Source organism: Dysidea avara, chromosome 12, assembly GCF_963678975.1.
Source record: "Dysidea avara chromosome 12, odDysAvar1.4, whole genome shotgun sequence".
Lineage (NCBI taxonomy): Eukaryota > Metazoa > Porifera > Demospongiae > Dictyoceratida > Dysideidae > Dysidea > Dysidea avara.
This window is the reverse complement of record NC_089283.1, coordinates 23,937,155-23,960,321: the sequence shown is the minus strand read 5'-3', so window position 1 is coordinate 23,960,321 and position 23,167 is coordinate 23,937,155. Positions and strand designations below refer to the sequence as shown.

The 23,167-nt window shown below is 38.0% G+C and overlaps 2 protein-coding genes across 4 annotated transcripts in view; one reads left to right on the top strand and one right to left on the bottom strand.

Annotated features, from left to right (window-relative positions):
- Positions 1 to 23,167, top strand: part of LOC136240415 (uncharacterized) — a 39,583-nt gene that overhangs the window by 1,454 nt on the left and 14,962 nt on the right. The window contains exons 2-4 of one of the 3 annotated variants that reach the window (XM_066031394.1): positions 544 to 636; positions 4,930 to 5,935; positions 9,170 to 9,463. In XM_066031394.1, the coding sequence (XP_065887466.1) occupies positions 544 to 636; positions 4,930 to 5,892 (1,056 nt within the window). In that variant the 3' untranslated portion in view covers positions 5,893 to 5,935; positions 9,170 to 9,463. Of the gene's footprint in view, positions 1 to 543; positions 637 to 4,929; positions 9,464 to 23,167 lie in introns of those variants that run through there. The other 2 variants (XM_066031395.1, XM_066031393.1) reach the window with 2 other exon arrangements.
- LOC136239951 (E3 ubiquitin-protein ligase TRIM71-like) lies at positions 16,117 to 17,391 on the bottom strand. Its single transcript, XM_066030694.1, has one exon. It carries the CDS (start codon positions 17,389 to 17,391, stop codon positions 16,117 to 16,119), a length of 1,275 nt encoding a protein of 424 aa, XP_065886766.1.

The following is a 23,167-nucleotide window of genomic DNA, read 5'->3' as shown; positions in this document are numbered from 1 at the left end:
AGTAGTACAGTGTACATGTTAGTAGTTGCTATATAGTAGTCTCTTCATATTTGCTATGAAGAGATCTGAAATGACTTTGTTGCAATAGTTGATTAATTCTGCATGGCATAGGTGGTGGAAATAGGGGGCCATGGCTCTCCCACTTTCATTGGGTAATACAAGAAAAAGGTTGATAGTGTAGATCATTCAACCACTCTAATAGAACAGTCACTTTTACATTAAGCTGTAAGCAGCTACTAAATTTATTTTACAATAAAGACCTCTCTCCTCTGGGTAAATTTTATTATCATAGTCACTTTTTGGCCTGCTCCACCGTGCATGGTGTGGTGACTAGTATGCATCATGTAGCTGTAAAATGGCCTCTTCTATTTCACTAAATATTTCCAGTCATAGAATCTGGGAAACTTTATCATGTGGGTACTTTAAATTTACTTAATGTTGGTTATGGTATTGTTTATTGCTTTGAATTCAGTTGACCATGTCAGGGCACAGATCGGAGTATATATGTGTATTCTTGTTAGTAGCTGTACTGTATTTTGATAGTGCTCCTCAACAGTTGTCCCAGCACAACCGGTAGCTAAGAGATTAATTTCACTAGGGGAAAGACCACCAACAACAGCATCAAAGCTAAAAGTGGTGAGCAGTATACAGTGAGAAACATATAATCACCAGTGTTGGGGGTAACGCGTTACATGTAACACGTTCCTGTTGTGGTAACTATTTACTAACTAATAAATATGTTATGAAAACTAGTAATATGACTCAAGTTACTTTACTTACAATTGTAATGTGTTACTTAACTAATGAAGTTACTGTGATGACTCAAATAGGTTACTGGGCTTGCAAAATTGTAGGGCATGTGGGCACAAACTACCCACCGCCACATAACATCTCATTTCTCAGTATTGGGATAGAATATTTTCAATCTGTGACTTGTATACTAAATGTTTAATAAGTGCTAAAATTTCATGGCCAAGTGATAATCAAACGGTATGGTAGTACCTAGGGATTGGGCTGAAAATTTCGTGCGCCGCCCAAAATTCTGCCTTTGAAAAGCACCCTAGAAACCTCTTACATGACGAAAATCACCTTTACGGAACAGTACTAGTTCATATGACATATAACATAAAATATAACAAAACGCTAACAGGTGGCCAGATATAGAATTTTTAAAAATCACTAAAACTCGAATTTTAGACTCACTGCCTGACTACCTGATCACAGTCACAAGGCTAGAGGTCAAACGAAGCAGTACATGGTCACCATTTTATGCCACAATAATGAACTTACCAGTGAGATGTGTCTTTTGGGGTTCCGAGGAGTGTAGGCCCTCTGCACCTTGTCTTTTCTTTTATTTTCAATCAGGCTGCTTGTCTTCTTCATCCAATGAAACCATATCGAGGCGTTAATTTTCCACATCAACATTTTCTTTCAGTAGCACATTTAGATGCCACAGAATTATTTCAGAGCTGGGCTTTTGAAGTGTTTCAGTCCTGGTGTAACTATAAGAGGTAAACTAGCTAGATATCTGCAACTTTGCTATTGGGATATGCGCCTGCAAAAGAGTGGGCGCCGCCAGACTAATTCGCGATAGGTTTGCAACTACACCAACTAGGTTGACTAATCGCGATAGAGTACAGAGACCACACCTCTTCACAATCTAGCTATTTGCTAAACAGAGAACAAGACCTTATTGGTGTAGGTAGCTGTACACCCCTTGACTGACTCAAGATACTCTACTACAACAGTCACTCTAATACAGCAGTCATGCATTTATGATATTCTAATAGAACAGTCCCTGATCTACAACAAAAAAAACTAAACAAACTAGTATTTTTTTAAAATTTAAGAAGATGAAGTAGGGATCTATGCAATAAAAAGTGAAACAAGAGATGAATGATGGTATTACAGCATAACTCGGTGGGAAAGTCCCTACTTTGGCACTGAATAAAATAATTGTTACAGCTAATGTGCCAAAGTAGAGACTTTCCCACCGAGTTATGCTGTAATACCATCATTCATCTCTTGTTTCATTACTTTTTATTGCATAGATCCCTACTTCATTCTTTTAAATTGACAATTTTTAAAAATATGGAGTACTTAGTTGTGATGCATCAAAGTTTGAAAAAGTAGGCAATTTTTATGTGCCCATATGCACAGGTCTGGTCACTTATTAAGTAATTTTATTACTCTCATCGAATCCTATCGCAGGATTTGATGTGCTCTTGTTACTACAAGTAATGAAGTTGCTAATCTCGTTGCTAATCCACTGATAGCCACAACAAAGTAGCGAAGCAGTAACAAAACCCACCTTGAAATTAATGTATGGACCAGTTACTTCTCTTGAATACAATTATAACCAAGATTTATGCACTGTTCAGCAATGCGATCATGTTACGTGATAATGTGGTAAGTTGCACATGTGACAGCTTAAGGCTGTGCACACAAAGTAATATAATAAGTAATATTATTATAGTTATGGGTGATATGTAACTGTAACTCAATAGTTATAGTTGCAAGTAATAGTAATATGTAATGAGTTACTTTTAAAATGTAACTGCCCCAACACTGGTGATCACTGTGTGATTGAGTTTTGTTAATACACTCACTCTTGTCGTAAATAGCTAAAGGAAATGAGCTGAAAATTGGTATAGTCCATTAAAAGAGCTTTTCAGTGCTTAAAAGAAATCTGATTAAAAACCATTGAGTTATAAAAACATGCATGTTTACTTCACGATCAAGATGTTGTGATGAAAACAGTTGCACTGCCAGTTTGAAGTGAGATGGGCCCCCGTAGCAAAAATTTGAAATTTGTTTCTGCTTCATCAGAATATCTTGGATCTCTTGCACTTCCAATACTGATTCAAGTAATATTTAATTAGTACAGTTAAAAATAATCGATAGTACTGTGTATTAGAGATCATAAAGGTTTGGACTTTTCTGGCCAAAAATATCACAACTAGCTTTACAATGCCTTCATTGTGCCTTGGCAGTATTGGTGAGGCTTAAGCAAGCATCTACAGAGTGGCCAAAATGCTTCTGATAGTTGCTTCATTTGTAATGCTGTGTAATGGGCTGAAACAAAGCTGAAAACGAAGCATAATGGCTTACAGTAATAATTGATAGTTGGGGTGTGTGCTCTAGTGACTAGTGTGCTCAGATGCAAAACTATTTTAATTACATGCCTGGCATCATTCTTGTGGTATGCATGGGTTTGTTATGTTATAAGAAAAGTAAATAAACAAATCGAAGGAAAACTAGGAATTTTAGGGATCATAGCCATAAAAAGCAGGGAAACAAGGGAGGCCCTAATTCAGTCTATACCCATGACTGAATTATGGATTAAATGTCCACTAGTATATCTGCAGGTGTAGGCGATCTACCTTGTTTTGCTACCTTTTTATGGCTATAATCCCTAATCGGACTGAAAATTCCTTCTACAGTGAAACCTCAGTTATCCGAACCAGGGGTCGTCCATAAGTCTGAAAAGTTCATATCTCTGAAACTGTATATAAATAACTTTAAAATAGTATACAGAGGTATCAGTATTTTCAACGACCCTAATAGAACCGTCACTACTCTAATAGAGCAATCATTTCCGTAGTTCGGTTAACCGAGAATCCAGATAAGTGAAGTTCAGATAACTGAGGTTTCACTGTGCTTTGTTAAATTAAAAATAAAGTAGGGTTCCAGTGATAAAAAGTAGTGAAACAAATATGAATGATGGTAGCTATTACAACATAGCTATGTGGGGAAATTCCCACATTGGCATACTATCACCATCTGCTCAATGCTGAAGTAGCCCATATAGCTATGTTGCAATAGCTATCATCATTCATATTTGTTTCACTACTTTTATCACAGGAACCCTATATTAAATTAATAAGTTTTGATTGTGCTAGTTTGTTAGCTTTTTTTGTTATAGCATAGCTATGTTATACATGTGTGGCTGTATCAGAGTATATAGATCTCCCTGCTTGACTCATATGATTTATGTATATAGTAGAGTAAGGAACGTGGTTTGGTATGTCTAGTTTTCTACAGCAAAACTCAGCTGATTGCAGCTAGATTATTTAAGAGGCTTGGTCATGGAGTGCACTGGTTGTTAGTTTGAGGCACATGTTCTGATCATTTAGGGGTGTGATTGGGTCAACAATATTTTATACTTGGTTTTATTAGTGCAGCTACATGTATCTACTCCACCTACAGTACCTTAAACACTTCAAATAGTTTTGTGGTATCTAAACACACTCCTCTGAGGAAAATGTCGATGTGAAACATTAACTCCTTGGTGTGGTTTCGTTGCATGAAGTAGACAATCATGTAAATGAAGACAAAAGGAAAGGCAAAGAGCAGGAGACAGATACTTGTTGGAACCAGAAAAGGCACATGCCATCATGTGTTTTTTTTATTGTGGCATGAAATGGTGGCCATATCCTTGGCATCTAGGTCAGGCAGGCAAGCAGACAGGCGAAAATACAGGTTTAGATGATTTAAATATCTGGCCATCTGTGAGTGTTTTCTTGTTTTTTAACACTGAGATTTGAAGTTAGATACATTAAGGTTATTCTGTAAAAGTGATTTTCATTGCACAACATGTTTCTATGATGGTTTTTTTACTGGCATGCAGCATTTTGGGTGGTACATGTCACTTTAGGGGAACCCTTTTAAGCAGTATTACTGCATTGTTTGATTACTGCATAACTTGCAGAGAATTTTCTACTTGGATGGGAAAGTGTCTCACCCCCTAAAAAATCTGGTACATTTCCATTTTAGTACAACTGAACGACAAACGTGCGACTCTTGTCTGCTGTATACCCATGCTGGCTTTCCTGTCCACATTTATATGATTCACTACAGTGTTACTTGTACAGTACCTATATGCATGGATGGGATGTACTTAATTATTATTTTTATTACCTACACTAGGAGGCACTGCAATTAATGCCAGCACTTACCAGTGGCAGGTACCACATAAAATGGACTCAACTGGCGGATCTTCCTGCCCGAATGTCTAATGCATATGTCACAGTACAAGACAACAAGGTCTATGTTGCTGGTGGAGCTAGTCCAGTTGATGATGCTGAACACCAAGTATATGTCTATGACATCAACATTGATCACTGGAGTCAGTTACCTCCCTCGGGTCACTACCTTGGTATTCCTCACATTATTGGTGGCAAGTTAGCTATTATTGGTGGTGGTCTGTCTGCTACAAAGACAGGGACTAACAAAGTTTCCACATTTGATGAAACTAGTCAAACTTGGAGATCCTATTACCCTGACCTTCTCTCAGTTAGAGTCAAGCCAGGAGTGATTACTCATCTGGAGCATGTTATTGTTGCTGGTGGAATGAAGAAACGGGACATTCTACTAGTACAGGATAGCATTGAAATATTCAACTGGATGGAGAACTCTCGGTGGAGGATAGTGTCCATTAATCTTCCTGTGCCAATGCATTCCTTCAATCCCATTATTACTAATGACTACTTTCTCGTGGTGGGTTATATAGGTGCTGACAAAAAAAGTTACAACAGTGTCTACAAAATTCCTGTTAGAAACATTACTGCAAGTTACCAGCAGCGAAAGCATAATAAACCTGCTGAGTGGATTACAATGTCTGCTCCATCTCACTGGGGTACAGCTGTAGTCCCTAACTCCTCTCCACCAATGGTGATTGGTGGTACAACACCAGCAGCTGATATACAGATATATGATAATACGATCATGTCATGGAAGAACATTGCTTTACTATCATCTGCCAGATCTGGACTAGCTGTAGCAACAGTCAACGACAATGCCATTATAGTCCTTGGAGGATGTACTAGTGTGGCAAATGTAAAATCATCCAGCCTTAATATAGTGGAACTGGGACAAGCTCAGTTAAAATAGGGAAGGACCTGGGAATTTATATGTAATCTTTCATATAAAATCAGTAAGTGTATATAGGTGTACGTATGTACGTGTATATTTATGGTGTACAGACCTACGACCCAGTCTTTTGACAAAATTGATAATAAATATGTAACACTTTGCATGGGCAGATCAAAAGAATAATATTATCTGGGTATACATATCTGATATTACCCTGCCAATATCTGTGTAATGCCCTTTGTTGTTAGGGTTCTAGTACTTTCTTACTATTACAGTGGAAACCTCAGTTATCTGAACCATTTGGGACCAGGGGTGGTCCGTAAGTCTGAATAATCCGTATCTCTGAAACCTTGAAGAAGAAAAAAATTAAATTTTCAGCATTTTCAACTACCCTAATAGAACAGTCACCACTCTAATAGAGCAGTCATTTCCGTAGTTCTATTAACCGAGAGTCTAGATAAGTGGGGTCCAGATAACTGAGGTTTCCACTGTATTACAGGAACAAAAAGTAAATTTATATAAGTAAATGCACTTTACAGTGTGGGTTTTGATGATTTCCTGTGGCTTACAATTGAAACTCCTGTGGCTCTCAATTGAGACTGTGTGTTGGTGATGTAGGTTACAAATTGAAAACCTTACTTATAGTGGGTACTAGTGTCATAATTGGAATTGATCTGAACTTTGATGTAGTGACTATAATGATAAGTTCAGGCACTTCAAAGGTTCTGGACACTGGACAAATACCAGACCACATCAAAAGCACTCTCAACCACATCAAAAGCTTTTAAGTTAAAAATAAACTTTAAGGGTAAAAGGTTTAAAAGTACTTAAAAGTGAATAGTGCACATGTTACAACTATTATGTGAACAGTAGATATAGCAATAACATAAACTTCCTACTCACATCACACCTGCATGTCTCAGGTCACATGCATGTAATCTTTCTTGTGAGTATTATATAGTGAAATGTATATACATACATAAAGAATCAAATAGTTAGCTGTGAACCCAGCAGTGGATGACAGGTGTTGTGAGGGACCAGTGTACAAGACCATAACCTCAGATGCTTCTGGCTCATGGGGATGTAGAGTCTACACATGTTTGGGGGAGTGATTTCAGCTGAAGTGGCCTGAATCATGGAATCAGTACCACATTACAGTCAAAGAGCTACTTCCAATTGTTTTGGCAGTTGCAATGTGGGACAGAGAATGGTGGGAAAAATCAATACAATGTTGATGTGATAATTCTGCGGTAGTAGCGGTACTGAAATCTAAAACAAGTATGCAGGGGCGTAGGGAGGGGGGTTCCAAGGGGTTCAGGAACCCACCTGTAAAATCTAGACTTCTGCAAGCAGGACCCTAATACACCATTTAGTGTGGCAGAACAAATGAGTGAGTAATATATATATATATAGTGTAATGGCACAGTACAACATTTGATAAAGCTTGCATTCATCTCTCAGGGAAGGACTTACAGAGTAACATGAGCCCTCTTCAAAAAGATCGATATACTCTTATAGAGCAGTCAGGTGTATACACTAATAGAGCAGTCTCGTATACTCTAATAGAACATGTATGTAAATATCCGTATCTATATGAAGTTTTTCAGACATTCTAACATTAAATGCAAAACTGAGCATGACCTTATACTGCTGTAGCTTTGGTGTGCAGCGTTAAAAGATATAGAACTCCAGTAATTTATCAATTATTGCGTGTGTTATGCATATGCTGCATATTTGTATAGTTATAATGTTTTGATTGTAAGTCATGACATTTGTATCAGTGGCATGGATTTATGGTTCCTATACCAGTGGGATAACTATCACTTACAGATTACTATATGTGTCTATGTGTGTTATGTTGTCTGTTTCCACTAGGTAGCTTTATCTAGTACTTGCTTCATCCCAGGAGCACTTATATGCATTATAATTAATGTACTTTTTGCATAAAATTTGCTGAGTTTTGATTCATTAAAATATTGAAAGTCTCTCAGCAGCTGGGGGAACAGCCCCCAGACCCCTGCTTCTGGTAACTCAATACTGCTGTTGGAACCCCCTTCAAAAAAAATCCTGGCCACACCCCTGGTGCATGCAATGCATTTTTTAATTGTGAAGTCTACACTTCTTAGGAGCAAACCAATTTAGGTTGACGTACAGTGTGCGAAATAACTTTTCAGACATGTCTGGTCATTCATCAGGGCATTGTGAAACTTGAGTGAACATCAAGCAATTTGACCGGACATTTTAACTTTTATTGTTTCTCCTTTTCTGTGTTACTACTACTTGAATGTTTGTTTCAAACATTGGGGCCACTAATGTACTGTAGAGTTGATCAACCACCAACTGATACTGATAGTACAGCATTTTAAAGGCTAGTTACTGGCAACATGAAAGGACTTCTATGGAATCAATTGGGCCTTTGTAGGAAAGGAGTCTTAAGGACTTCAGTCAAGGCCTTCTACTTGCCTTGGAAAATGATATAGCTATATAGTAAAACTTTGCTTATGCTGCCATGGGATTGATTGGCTTAGAGCATATAGTGGCTAATGCATTGATTCCTTGTTCATTCTAGCTTAAAAACTGGTTGTGTAGGTGATCATGAATACCACAAGTAAAAGCTACTTATTACAATCAGGTTATAAATACATTCACTCCATACACTACTACTACAATGGGAAAAATTCAAACATGGCGTCTAGTGTTACTATGTACATAATTGGTTACATCATTCTTACACACAACAAGGATACACTAAATGGGTTGCTACTCCTTCATCTTGTGTGAAGGTAGTAAAGCTGCTTCAATAGGAAGATTGTCAAGTCAAAGGTAAAGCTTGGAATAGACAAGTGGAGTAATTTTGTGTGATTATCGACTGTTGAAAGACTGTCCTGCTAAGCCTGCACTACTATTCCTCTGTGGATTTGTTTCCATAGCTTTGCTTTGATGCAGTGGAAACGTGAGGTACTCAAGCATGCTCCTCTGCATAATATCCTAATTAGGAAATTATAAAAGTTACTTATTATAGTACACGGCAGCCATGTTTGCTTTTTGCGGAGTTACATGCTCCCTTGTCTGTAGGATTCGATGTGCCCCTGATCATGCCCATGAACCATCATCAGATGAAAGCATCCATTTTGTTACAATATAATAGCCACGTGCATGAGTTGTTGTATTTCCAATTTTATGGCATAAAAGATTTGTTCTGAAAACAGTTCTCAATTCAAAATTCCTGTCAACATACATTGTGTTTCATTTTAATTGAAATATTATGTTGTATTTCTTTTGTGTATTTCTACAGCATCCATTCTTGAGAAAATCCACTCCCCTATCCAGCCTAATTCCGCAAATTTTGGCAGCTAGAAACGGAAGTGAACAAGCTAGTCCAACTGAATAATATATCAAACCAACGACACACATTAACTCTGAAGGTGTATGCCCTTGTCTTTTTGTTTATCTACCATTTCCTGTGCATCAGATTATTATTATATAAACTACTACGATCAGTTTGTATAGTTTGCACTAAACTTGTATTGCTTGAACACAATTTATCCATCACAAAACATGTACATTATTAGTATTATTACTAGTAGAACATGTGCAGGACATTGTCAGCGGCATATTACTTGGCAGACAGTCCAGCTAATGGCTGTCAATTTTTATGCAGTAGAGCCTTCACCAGTTCTTTTGACTTCAGGAGTCATGGCCAAGCAGGAATTACAACCTCATAAGTGCTATTTAATATTAGGGGGCACAACTGTTTATTTGTACTATCCTGCTCTAATAGAGCAGTCAATTACTCTAATAGTACAGTCATTACAATATTATGGTTGAATATGCTACTCAACAAGATCGTCAAAACCTTTGACACTGATCTGTTAAGTGCACATGTCTACAGGACCTTCCTCTTGTCTTGTGGATGATGTGCTACTAAAACGTGATGAGTTGAGTTTATTGTTATTTGGTTACACTCACCATTATGTACATTACTGAGTAATAGTGAGACCACAAATACAAATGATGCAGGCAGTACCCATAATAATAATGTTGTGACATCAGATTGATATTATCTGTAGCCATTTCTTGGTTGCCACCTTAAACTCTTTTGCTTTGAAAACTGGAAACCCACCCCCAACTATAGTAACTAAAACTTTACACATGTCATGTATGCAAGTTTTAAAGATGACAATACAAGTCAGCAAGTTACAAGACAACGCATTGTTTAGATAACAATGGCACTTAGTTAAAAACTCCAATAGAACAGTCACAATTTGTGTGGTGGAGCCCTGTGTTTATACTCTGAGATTGATTGATTTCTCACAGTAATCACTGCTGTTGAGTGAACACACATACATACATACACATTACAAAAACTACTAATATAACGACAAAATAATGATCATAAAATTAATAGTGGCTGGGAAGTTGGAAGATGAAAAAAGGACCGTTTGGCAATTTGTTCCACCAATGTGCCACAGTCTGAGGCAAGGATTGTGTAATCTACATTTTGCATACACACAGACCTGCCTAATGTAGTCAGGTCAGGGAAAAGAAAGGACAGATTTCACTACTAGCGTATAGAACAGTTATTGTACAGGCTTTCTATTTGCATGTGAATGATGTGATTGCTGTATGCTTACTCTGTATGAGTCATTACAGCTGTCTGTTCCATGACACTCAACAAGTTAGTAGTATACTGCAATTTGCTTTTTTTTTGTTGTAAAATAATTTTTGTATGCAAGTCCTTGTATGAAGAAAATTTAGTTTACGTAAAATCAAACTACTCTAATAAAGCAGTTATTCACCTAAATCATGCGAAAATATTTTTACACAAAATTTTTATCATGAAAATTTTTTGTACAAAAGTTTCCAGCTACTCATTGTCATGCAGTGTTTATGACACTCCAGTGTCATTTTAGTTTCTTTACTGAGTAAGGAGGTATGGGAAAGAGTAAAGCTGACAGAAGCAGTCATTGACTCAGTGCCAATCAAGGTAGAGGGGAAAGTGTCAGTGCCTGTTAATGGATTAGTCTTTCACCATAAATTCATTGTTGCTGAGCAGATCATAGCTGTAGCCATATTGAGTCTTGATTTTTTAGAAGACAATAAGTGTTTGTTAGATCTTGCAGGTGGTAACATTCAGATACAAGGACAAGCTATTCCCCTAACTGGTAAAACCACGCTATCAAAGGCAAAAGTAACTGTTTTGAAGAAGGTAACCATCCCACCCCAAAGTGAAATGGAAATTTTGGCACACATTCATTCTGACAAAGAAGGAACATGGTTATTGGAAGGCACAGACTTCAAACATTTACCAATGTGTGTGGCTAGAGCTCTTATCATTCCAAAAGGCCAGACAGTGCCAATCCATGTAGTCAACCTTGACCCTGCACCTGTAACCTTATACAAAACACTAAGATTGCAAGTGCAGAAATAATCATGGATGAAGCCATTTGTAGTGCCAGTGAAACTAATGTGTCGGAAGGCTCAAAGGAAATACCTGACATTGTGAGTGCCCCTTACCTGATGATATTACTGAATCGCAAAACAACAACTTCTTTCCCTTATGTTGCACTACTCTGACATAATAGCCCACAGTGAAGATGATCTTGGTCATACCAAAGTCCTGCATCATCACATTAATACGAAGAATGCTTTACCCTATATGACAACCGGCTAGAAGGGTTCCATTTCCACACCGGGAAATGGTGCAAAAGCTTTTACAAGATTCTAGATAGGGGAGTAAATTCAAGCCTATGGGCTTCACCTATTGTCCTGGTCAGGGAGAAAAGATGGGTCAACATGATTTTGTGCCGATTATAGGAAAGTAAATTCAGTTACCCACAAAGATGCTTACCCCCCGCCTAGGGTGGATGATACTCTTGACACACTATCAGGATCTTTATGGTTTTCTACAACTGGCTGGCTTGAAAAGTGGGGTACTGACAAGTAGAAATGGCACCAGAGGACCGAGAAAAAACAACGTTTTGTACCCAAGAAGGGACTATTTGCATTCAATGTTATGCCATTCAGGCTATATATACAATGCCCCAGCTACTTTTCAACACTTAATGGACTGTGTGCTAGCTAACAGTATGCCGAGTCGAACTGCCCATTTTTGCAGTGGAGTCTTTTCTAGTGCTCTTGACTTCAGAAGTCATAGCCAAGGTGGTCTAGCAGGAATTACAGCCCCATAAGTGCTTTAGGTGGTATAAATGCATGTTTTTATTGATACTATCCTGCTCTAATAGAGCAGTCAATTACTCCAATAGTACAGTCATTACAATAATTATGGTTGAATATGAGTTGGTTGCTACTCAACAAGATCGTCAAAACCTTTGACACTGATCTATTAAGTGCACATGTCTACAGGGCCTTCTTCCTGTCTTGCAAGTGGATGATAACCTACTAAAATGTGACGAGTTGACTTCATTGGTTGCAACTAGAACAGTACAAGAGTGGAACCCATTACCACAATTCTTTACTCACTTCCTATTAACAATTCAGATCACTGTAATGTACATGTGTAAATGTTCCCTCTTTTTTCCCCGAGCATACCAGCAGGGCTGGCTACTCAGTATTAAAATAAATGAAATAACCTGTGGATATTACTATAGCTAACAGCCAATAATGCATAATTGAAAATTGACGTGATACTAATGAGGCCAGGCAAACTTGATTAATTGTTTCACATCCCAACTTACATTTCTTTTTATCCCATTACCTCTAATTCTTACACTAGAGGTGTGCGATGACTAATTTAGACATATCTCGATATTTCCTTTGAACTTATATCAATTATCTAACATATCTCGATAACTGAAACAATTATATATTTTAGTAAACTGCCAATATTGAACCAGTAAAGTGAGCAAACTGCAATTAAAAAGTGAAAAACATTAGTCTTAACACTGTTCCCAAGTGGTAGGAGAGTTGGAGCCTCCAGGAGGTGCCTACACCATCAGGTATAAAAATAATTTACAGAAATTTACTATTATCTAGATTAATAAACCTATCATCCTTATCTTGATAAGTCTTATGATATCTCGATAATCGAATATATCTAGATAATCGCACACCTCTATCTTACACACATAATAATTTGATGCTAAGAAGGTTGGCTATCATTTACAGCACAGCAAATGTCACTTGCACCTCAGAAACAATGGAAAAACGTAAGTACTAGTTCTCAAAAGGCTTTAGCTAACCTTTATAGTAACAGACAGCTTGATTTGGAGTATTTTCTTTAAAAATGAATAATGAAAAGTGACCTCCCGCCTGCATGGAAATCTGAACTTTGTGGATGAGAAACAAGTAATCAAGTTTTCCTGACCTAATTATGGAGAATTAAAAAAATAATAAAACAATTAAGCTAGGTTATGCAGTACATAGGCTAAATATCATTAGTCAGTTTAATAAAGTATAGCGAAAAAAATTTCCTGTTCAATTAGGGATCATAGAAAAAACAAGTTAGAAGTTGCCTACACCTGCACATTTAATCACTAATTCTGTAAATGTCTGCTAGCATATCTGCAGGTGTATGCAACGGCCTCCCTTGTTTCCCAACCTTTTAAAATTCCTAATTCTTTATTACTTTTTTGTAACATTGTTATGACTGATGAACCGCATCAAAAGAAAGAATGGTGTAGAGTTAACGTTTTTGTCTGAATGTGCACCTCAACTATCAATTATACTGACTCGAAAGTAAAGTGGCCGTTACACTTCGCTTTCAGCTATGTTCCACCTGTTACACAGCGTTACAAGCAAAAAATAGTAGACCTCTGCAATCAATCCAGTCACCATAAAAAATACGGTCAATCCCCATTTATAAACATAGGGAAGCCATCATGTGCTATTGTGAATTGACACCTTGGGAAAGAAATGAGACACAAAGGAGGGCAAAGGTAAGTCCATGATGTGTGTATTGTATGCACTGGGATATGCCAAAAGGTACCTGTCGGGCCGAAGTGACATCGAACAGTGAAAAAACCAGGCCCAAGGCCTTGGCCATTATTGAGTGATGTTTGCATTAGTTAGTCAGTTAGTCAGTCAGTCAGCAGAAAATTTCGTTGAATAAAAATTCATAACAATCTATTGGAAGCATTGATGGTTCTACTGAAAACATTTTTGTGCTTGGTTATACCTAACCAAGGTGGTTATACCTAACCAAGGTGGGGAAGCACCCTGTACAGGCTTATGCCTTTTGTGTGACCCCTGTCATTGACAAAAATTAATAATAAATGAATAAGATGCCAGGAAGGTATGTTAAACTGCTGTTTGGATGATATTTCTGGCCAGAATAGCTGTGATCCCAACTATACAGTACTACCATACTGTATGATACTATTAAACAATTAGTGGATTGAAATGTAGTGCATAATTTGTATACATTTTCACACAAAACCAAACACTATGATTACATTTTAACTCCTATAAGGTAATTCTATTTTTCCTTTATTTGACCAATTGGATAACATTGTTGTTATACAGCAACACAAATCATATTACCAATCATCATCTGGATCACACCCCCCATACCCTGGTAAACATGTCATCCCTCGTCCACATGTACTAGCAACTACAAACTGTCTTTTGAATCCATAACCAGAGGGATTTAATATCATGTGATGCCTCATCCAGTGTATACTTGCTGGTAACCCATGACAACCTTGTCCTTTAGCACAACACTGTAACCTTTCTGTAAGCTGATATACATAAGGTTAGTGGGTGGGGCTTGAAATGTATGCAGTAATGGTAAAAGCCACATCACCTGTCTGTAGCTCTACTCATTGTGGTGCACACCTCAATTTATAGTCAACCACCACACTAAACCACAACAACCACATACAGAATCATTTTACCGAGCAAATGCAGTACACAAAATACTGAAAGATAAAAGAATATAGATGTGTGCTGAGAGTAAGCAAATGTGGACAGTCAACAGGAAGCAGAGAACTTATTTGGTGTGACCTTAGATAACAATTAGATTCATTTATATACGTACAACCCATCGTTACATGCCAGTTATATTATGTTCTTTGAACTGAAGCACTACTTGCATATCTACAACAAACACTTCCTATTACAATAAAACACTATTGTCCACTGGTCTACATTATGTCACTAATACACTACTACACCATGTGAAGCTGCTATCAATATGCTTCCATTATCCATCATCACTACTCCATGAGCATGTTTAAGGGTGCTAGCGGGTTTTTGAAGCCATTCAAGGGACAACCCACATAACCACATGCGGCTGTTACATCATAATTGGCATACTCAAGTATCCGTGTTAGGCGACTGTGTTTTGCGCCAAAGGAATTGGCCAAGAAACAGCCTGTTTCGTTTGAAAACCATCACGAAAATGATCGTCTGGGTGTCCAAGAGTGAAAATAGAGTGAATTAGCCTGAAAGTTACTGCTAGTTTTGAATATACGTGCGAACACAAGCCGAGACACAAGCTGATTTGTAGCCAACACACGTTCTTCCTGCGTTTTCTCGAGTGATAGTGTACCCTGGTAAGTTATATTTGTATTGTACACCTGTTCTTAGGTAGTGACGATGTTCCAGCTGGATTTATCACACATAACAAGACACTGACGGTGCGTTACGAGGCGTTACCTATCGAAGAGCAGGCTTGGCGACTCCACAAGCAACAGGAAGGTGTCCCAGTATGTAAAGAAAAGGAACAAGAGCTTTTATTTTGTTTAGAACTTCATTTATAACTGGTTATTTGATAAAATTGGCATTTGTGGTTTATTGGAATTTGTAGTAATAACTGGTCGGCGTGCGCATGTTCTACACTGCATTGTAAAAGGCGATATTCTGGAATACACGATAGTCGGATCTTTACCAAACTTTTGGTGGACCATCAGTGATAAATTTGTAAACTTTTAGCGCATGGAATTATAATTGTTGTGATCCAGCACGGAGTTACAAGGCCCGGAAGTCGAAGTTCGCTCGCGGGTACTCACTCTTTGTTTTATAACTCAAGAAAGAAGAAGTGCAAAGACAAATCCCTGCTCTAAGTTTCCACAAGTTTGTTGAAGAACCTTCACAGCGAATTTGATGCCTGTGCAAGCAGCCAGTATCTCGGAATAAGAAAAATGTATGGGTTGACTTTGAGGGACTATAGCGCGTGAATGAAACAAGGTACGATCTTATACTTTGGTCTCTGTATAGTAGAAAGTTAGGTCAATCTTCGAAGCAGTAGTTTAGATTTCTGTAGCTTCCTTTTTGCCTGTATCAAAAGTAAAAACAACAGCATTTGTGTGGCTTCAAAAAGGCGCTAGCACCCTTAAATGATTCTGTATATTTAGTGACTCCTTTAATGGCTAATGTAAACTTTCCATTTTCGTCAAACACCAACACACTAGGATCACCATCAAAACCAGAAACAACCAACAAGTGTCCATCTGAAGTGTAGTGTATCCCACATGTGTTACGTATGGGGATGCCATTACCAAATAGCTTAAGGAATTGTCCTTTTGCAGTAAACACCTGGACTTGTTTAGAACAGCGCTGTGTAATAAACAACTGATCTTCACAACTGTTAAGTGTTAGATCAAGAGGGTCTTCAATGGCAAAACAATAAGAAAATTGGTCATTTTGAAACACCTGTACTCTGTCATTGTCCTGGTCACATACAAACAACAGTTCCGACTGGGAGAACACTAGACCTTTAGGAGACCGGAACTGACTGTTAGCTGTACCTTCACTGCCAAACTGTGAAATAAATTCTCCATTTAGTTTAAATTTCTGAATACAGTGCAAGTTACAATCTGCAACATACAAATATCCCTTCTTGTGTACTGCTATTCCAGTGATGTACTGAAACTTTCCATTTCCACTACCTGCTCCACCAATAACATGAGAGTATTGGAAGTGTTTATCAAATACTACTAACTGATTGGTGGAATTGTCACGAACAGTAAGTTCATTGTTAGGTCCTTTAGCCAACATGTAAGGAAATGATAACTTCTTGTTAGTTGGTCCATATTTGTCAATGATCTTCACTTCCTGCTTCAACTTATTGTAATCACGGATCAACACTTTGATTTCTTCATGGTTCATTTCTAATCCTCTCCAATAAACTGATAATGAATGACCTTCCTTTCTTTTAGGATTATACCATATATGGTACTGTCCTCTCGACTCTTCTTCAATATGTGTATTCTGTAAAAACTCCCTCTCCTTGTTGCAACGGATTTCTAGATCTTTTGATTGGTCCACTACAGGAGACCCAAAAATGTCTTTCAGTGTAACAGTCACTTTAACTGGATCACTAATCACTACCGGACCATTCACAGTACAACTAAGTAAACGTACTACACAAGACATAACATGTTCTCCACTGACGAGCACCGAGGCTTTTACCTCTCCAACTCTCGGTTGACCGTGAGCTACTAAAGAATCTATACAACTTCGATTCACGTTTTGAGTTTCATCTACAATTATTTTTCTCTTTTTCATCTCCCGTTCACCGTCATCATGACTTGTACTCTCTGCCGGTTCATTCATAGTATTTTTACTGTACAATTTTGTCTCAACACAACTGAGACACAACTGAGAAGAAAAGACTGATATCCAGTCTTTTTATAGCCTTATAAGAAAGCTGACTAAACACCAAAAAAAAACAAAAAACTGAAGAAGCCCAAACAAGCCCAGCTCAGCAGAAATTAGGAGGGTGCCAGGAAGCCGGCGCTTAATTTAATCGATCAGGCGCTACTTGAAAATGCCGGTTTACCGGTAACTACTAAGTGCATAGATAATAGCATAGATAATAGACACCCGGGTGTCTATTATCTATGGTATATTATAAACGAACGAATGGTGGTAATGGTTAAATATTTCAGTTGTGCTTCGTGTAAGGATTTATACGATGTATGTGGCTTTGCTTTGTCAGTAAAACTCTTAGTTTTCTAAGCAAAACCGACGCAATAGATGAATTTCATATTAAAGGGTTTTAAACCGTTTTCCCTAGCAACCTGAATTTTACATTATTTTGTAGGTGTGAATGTCAAAAGTAACATCTCCAATTTTTAAAAGGATAGCATGCCATATATAAGGCTAGTATGATGGGTCATGAGATATAACATTTTGTTTACAGTTTTCCCATACCGATTATCTATGGGAGGGGGTAACAGAGCTGGACAATCACATGGATAATGTATGGGAAAACCACATGACAAATTTCAAAATGTTTTATCTCATGATCTATATATACTCTATTGTTTTAAAATTTGATTGTGAGATTCACACCTACAAATGTGTTAAATGTTAAATTAAGAAATGACATTAATTGAATTCGTTGTTTTCCCACACATTATTTATGTGATTGCCCAGGAGGAGTAACTGTTGCCCCAACCATTGGCACTTCTGGGCAACATAGAATTATTGCCCTTCAGGCAAGATTCTCATAGACTATGTATGGAAAAACGACAAACTTTACAATGTTATATCTCATGACCTATATATGCTATCCTTTCAACTTCGGAGATGTTAATATAGACCGGCATTTAGCTACCCTACAAATATCAGGTTACTAGCTATAGAGTAACTTTTATTATTATGAAATTCATCCATTCTAGTGCTATTATCGAGCTATTAATATTCTAAACCAAATGATGATGCCACACTTGGTACATCATCCACACATGTCAGGCTGAGGGTTTTGCATACTTCATTTTAGTAATGTTTCCTTTTATTCTATCAGGAAAGTCCACCAATTGAGTTTGGTAGTCAATTAGCTATCCCATTTCATGAGGACAAAACCACACTGCCAATCTTACCAGATGCCATCTGAGCTTTACCCAGAAATTCTTTAGCCATCAGGCTGCCCATTGGTGCTTGGATTCATTTAGCTACCTAAGTCAACTTTTATAATGCCTCACCTGAGGCTATACACTTCATTAACTTAAACTAATGTTTGATGCAGTGTTTATACTGTGTTTTATTGTTATTTTGTATTCTGTTGTCCTTTTTATTATTTTTGTACTCCAACAAGGAGTAATGGCTTTTGCCCAATATAAAACCAATTTCATGCTCTGAGATATTTCAAGCCCAGCACAAACCAGATAGCTATCTTAATTAAGCTCAGCTTTCCAGATATTTCAAGCCCAGCTTAGCACAAACCAGATATTTCAAGCCAGCTTAACACAAACCAGATATTTCAAGCCAGCTTAACACAAACCAGATATTTCAAGTCCAGCTCAGCACAAACCAGATATTTCAAGCCCAGCTCAGCACAAACCAGATAAGCCCAGCTCAGATATTTCAAGCCCAGCTTAGCACAAACCAGATATTTCAAGCCCAGCTCATGCAGCACAACAAACAAGATATTTCAAACCAATCAAGACACACGATAGTGTGTCGTGCGGCCCAAGAAGCCGGCGCGCCACACCGTGAGTATATTGACAGGAAGAACGAAAACGTCATTTTCACACCTTTGTATCTCGGTGATCACTTATCTGATTGGTACCAAATTTGCTACACAGTTGCCCGCCAGCCAAGGAAGTCTACATTCCAAATTTGAAGGAAATCGCTCCAGCCATTTCCGAGATACGAGCTGCCAAAGTTTCGTTTTTTTTTTCTTCTTCTTCGTCTTTTCGCACACTTGCAAAAATTGCTATAACAAGCAAAACGCGTACTCCGATCGCCTTGAAATTTGGCACACAGAAAGGGAGTCCAAAGGCGAATCCTAGCATCAAATTTGGTACAAATCCGATGAATGGTTCAGGAGTTATGACCGATTATTCGTGTAAAACAAGATCGATTTGTTGTCACGCCTACAGGGTAAACCGCTTCATGGAATGAATTGAAAATTGCTATGTAGATGGAGTAACCATCGTAGGAGTGCCTTTTGGTGGTTTGAAAGGAATCGAGATAAAGACCACGGAGATATGACACAAAACCCAACCTGTGTCACAATTACGCGATCGATTTTTATGAATAAAAAAGTATTAGTTTTCACGCCTACTAGGCAAACCGCTTAGGGCAATGAGCTGAAAATCGGTGTATAGCTGGAATAATCTTCATAGAAAGTCCTTGCAGTAGTACAGAAGAATCGGATTACAAACCACTGAGTTATGATTCGAAAGCCAACTCCGTGTAGCAAATGCGAGATCGAGATACTCTAATAGAACAGTCACCCTAATAGAGCATTCGGCTAATTTATTTACTCCATTATAGAATTTTATTACATCACAAGTTATTCTGTAGGGAGTTCAGCTGCAAACAGTTAATCTTATAGACAGTTCAGCAAGAAGACAGTCACCATGTGGAGAGTTAAGCAAATATATCACTATAGAGATTCAGAACATTACAAGTCACACTGAAGAAAGTTCAGCTATAAACAAGTCATGCACTGTGTAGAGAATTCAGCTACAATTAAGTCACTCTCTAGAGAATTCAGTTACACAAAATTCAGTTACACACAAGTCACTGTGGAGAGAGTTCAGCTACAAACAAATTACCCTTTAGAGTGATCAGCTACAAACAAAACACTTTGCAGGGTGTTCAGCTACAACAAATCAACCTTTAGAGCGATCAGCAATGAACAAATCAACACAAATCTACCTGTAGAGAGATCAGCTAGAAACAAATCACCCTGAAGAGAGTTCAGCTACAAAAAATCACCCTGTAGAGACATCAGCTAGAAACTAGACACAATGTAAGGAGTTCAGCTACAAGCAATCACTCTGTAGAGAGTTCAGCTAAAACAAATCAACCTGCAGAGAGATCAGCTACAAACAAATCACCTTATAGAGAGTTCAGCTACAAACAGATTACCTGTAGAGAGATCAGCTACACACAAATCAACTTGTAGAGAGATCAGCTACAAACAAATCACCCTGTAGAGAGATCAGCTAGAAACTACACACAATGTAAGGAGTTCAGCTACAAACAAATCACCCTGTAGAGAGATCAGCTACAAACTAGACACAAAGTAAGGAGTTCAGCTACAAGTAAATTACCCTGTAGAGAGTTCATCTACAAACAAATCAACCTGTAGAGCAATCAGCTAGAAACAAATCACCCTGAAGAGAGGTCAGCTACAAAAAATCACCCTGTAGAGAGATCAGCTAGAAACAAATCACCCTGAAGAGAGGTCAGCTACAAAATAATCACCCTGTAGAGAGATCAGCTACAAACAAAACACCCTGTAGAGAGTTCAGCAACAAAGAAACCACCATGTAGAGAGTTCAGCTACAAACAAATCAACCTGTAGAGCAATCAGCTAGAAACAAATCACCCTGAAGAGAGGTCAGCTACAAAAAAGAAACAAATCACCCTGAAGAGAGGTCAGCTACAAAAAAAATCACCCTGTAGAGAGATCAGCTACAAACAAAACACCCTGTAGAGAGTTCAGCAACAAAGAAACCACCATGTAGAGAGTTCAGCTACAAACAAATTACCCTGTAGAGAGATCGGCTACAAACAAATCAGCCTGTAGAGAGTTCAGCTAAAACAAATCAACCTGCAGAGAGATCAACTACAAACAAATCACCTTATAGAGAGTTCAGCTGCAAACAAATTACCCTATAGAGAGATCGGCTACAAACAAATCAACCTGCAGAGAGATCAGCTACACACAAATCAACTTGTAGAGAGATCAACTACAAACAAATCACCCTGTAGAGAGATCAGCTAGAAACTAGACACAATGTAAGGAGTTCAGCTACAAATAAATCACGCTGTAGAGAGTTCTGCTAAAACAAATCAACCTGCAGAGAGATCAGCTACAAACAAATCACCTTTTAGACAGTTCAGCTACAAATAAATTACCTTGTAGAGAGATCGGCTACAAACAAATCAACCTGCAGAGAGATCAGCTACACACAATTCAACTTGTAGAGAGATCAGCTACAAACAAATCACCCTGTAGAGAGATCAGCTAGAAACTAGACACAATGCAAGGAGTTTAGCTACAAGCAAATCACCGTGTAGAGAGTTCAGCTACAAACAAACCAACCTGTAGAGCAATCAGCTAGAAACAAATCACCCTGAAGAGAGGTCAGCTACAAAAAATCACCCTATAGAGATATCAGCTAGAAACAAATCACCCTGAAGAGAGGTCAGCTACAAAAAAATCACCCTGTAGAGAGATCAGCTAGAAACAAATCACCCTGAAGAGAGGTCAGCTACAAACAAAACACTTTGAAGAGAATTCAGCTACAAACAAATCAGCTTGTAGAGAGATCAGTTACACACAAATCAACCTGTAGAGAGATAAGCTAGAAACAAATCACCCTGTAGAGAGTAGCTACAAGCAAAACACCCTGTAGAGAGTTCAGCAACAAAGAAACCACCATGTAGAGAGTTCAGCTGCAAACAAATCACCTTATGGAGAGTTCAGCTACAAACAAATCACCCTGTAGAGAGATCAGCTAGAAACTAGACACAATGTAAGGAGTTCAGCTACAAGCAAATCACCCTTTAGTAAGTTCAGCTACAAACAAATCAACCTGCAGTGAGATCACCTACAAAAAAGCACCTTGTACAGAGTTCAGCTACAAACAAATTACCCAGTAGAGAGATTGGCTACAAACAAATCAACCAGTAGAAAGATCAGCTACACACAAATCAACTTGTAGAGAGATCAGCTACAAACAAATCACCCTGTAGAGAGATCAGCTAGAAACTAGACACAATGTAAGGAGTTCAGCTACAAGTAAATCACCGTGTAGAGAGTTCAGCTAAAACAAATCAACCTGCAGAGAGATCAGCTACAAATAAATCACTTTACAGACAGTTCAGCTACAAACAGATTACCTTGTAGAGAGATCGGCTGCAAATTAATCAACCTGCAGAGAGATCAGCTACACACAAATCAACTTGTAGAGAGATCAGCTACAAGCAAATCACCCTGTAGAGAGATCAGCTAGAAACTAGATACAATGCAAGGAGTTCAGCTACAAGCAAAATCACCCTTTAGTGAGTTCAGCTACAAACAAATCAACCTGCAGTGAGATCACCCACAAAAACACACTTGTACAGAGTTCAGTTACAAACAAATCACCCTGTAGAGAGATCAGGTAGAAGAATTCACCTTGTAGAGAGTTTAGCAAAAAAAGAAACCACCATGCAGAGAGTTCAGCTGCAAACAAATCACCCAGTAGAAAGATCAGCTAGAAGAAGTTACCTTGTAGAGAGTTCAGTTACAAAGAAACCATCATATAGAGAGTTCAGCTACAAAGAAATTACCCCGTAGAGAGTTCAGCTAGAAGAAGTCACCTTGTAAAGAGTTCAGCTATAAAGAAACCGTCATGTACAGAGTTCAGCTACAAAGAAACCA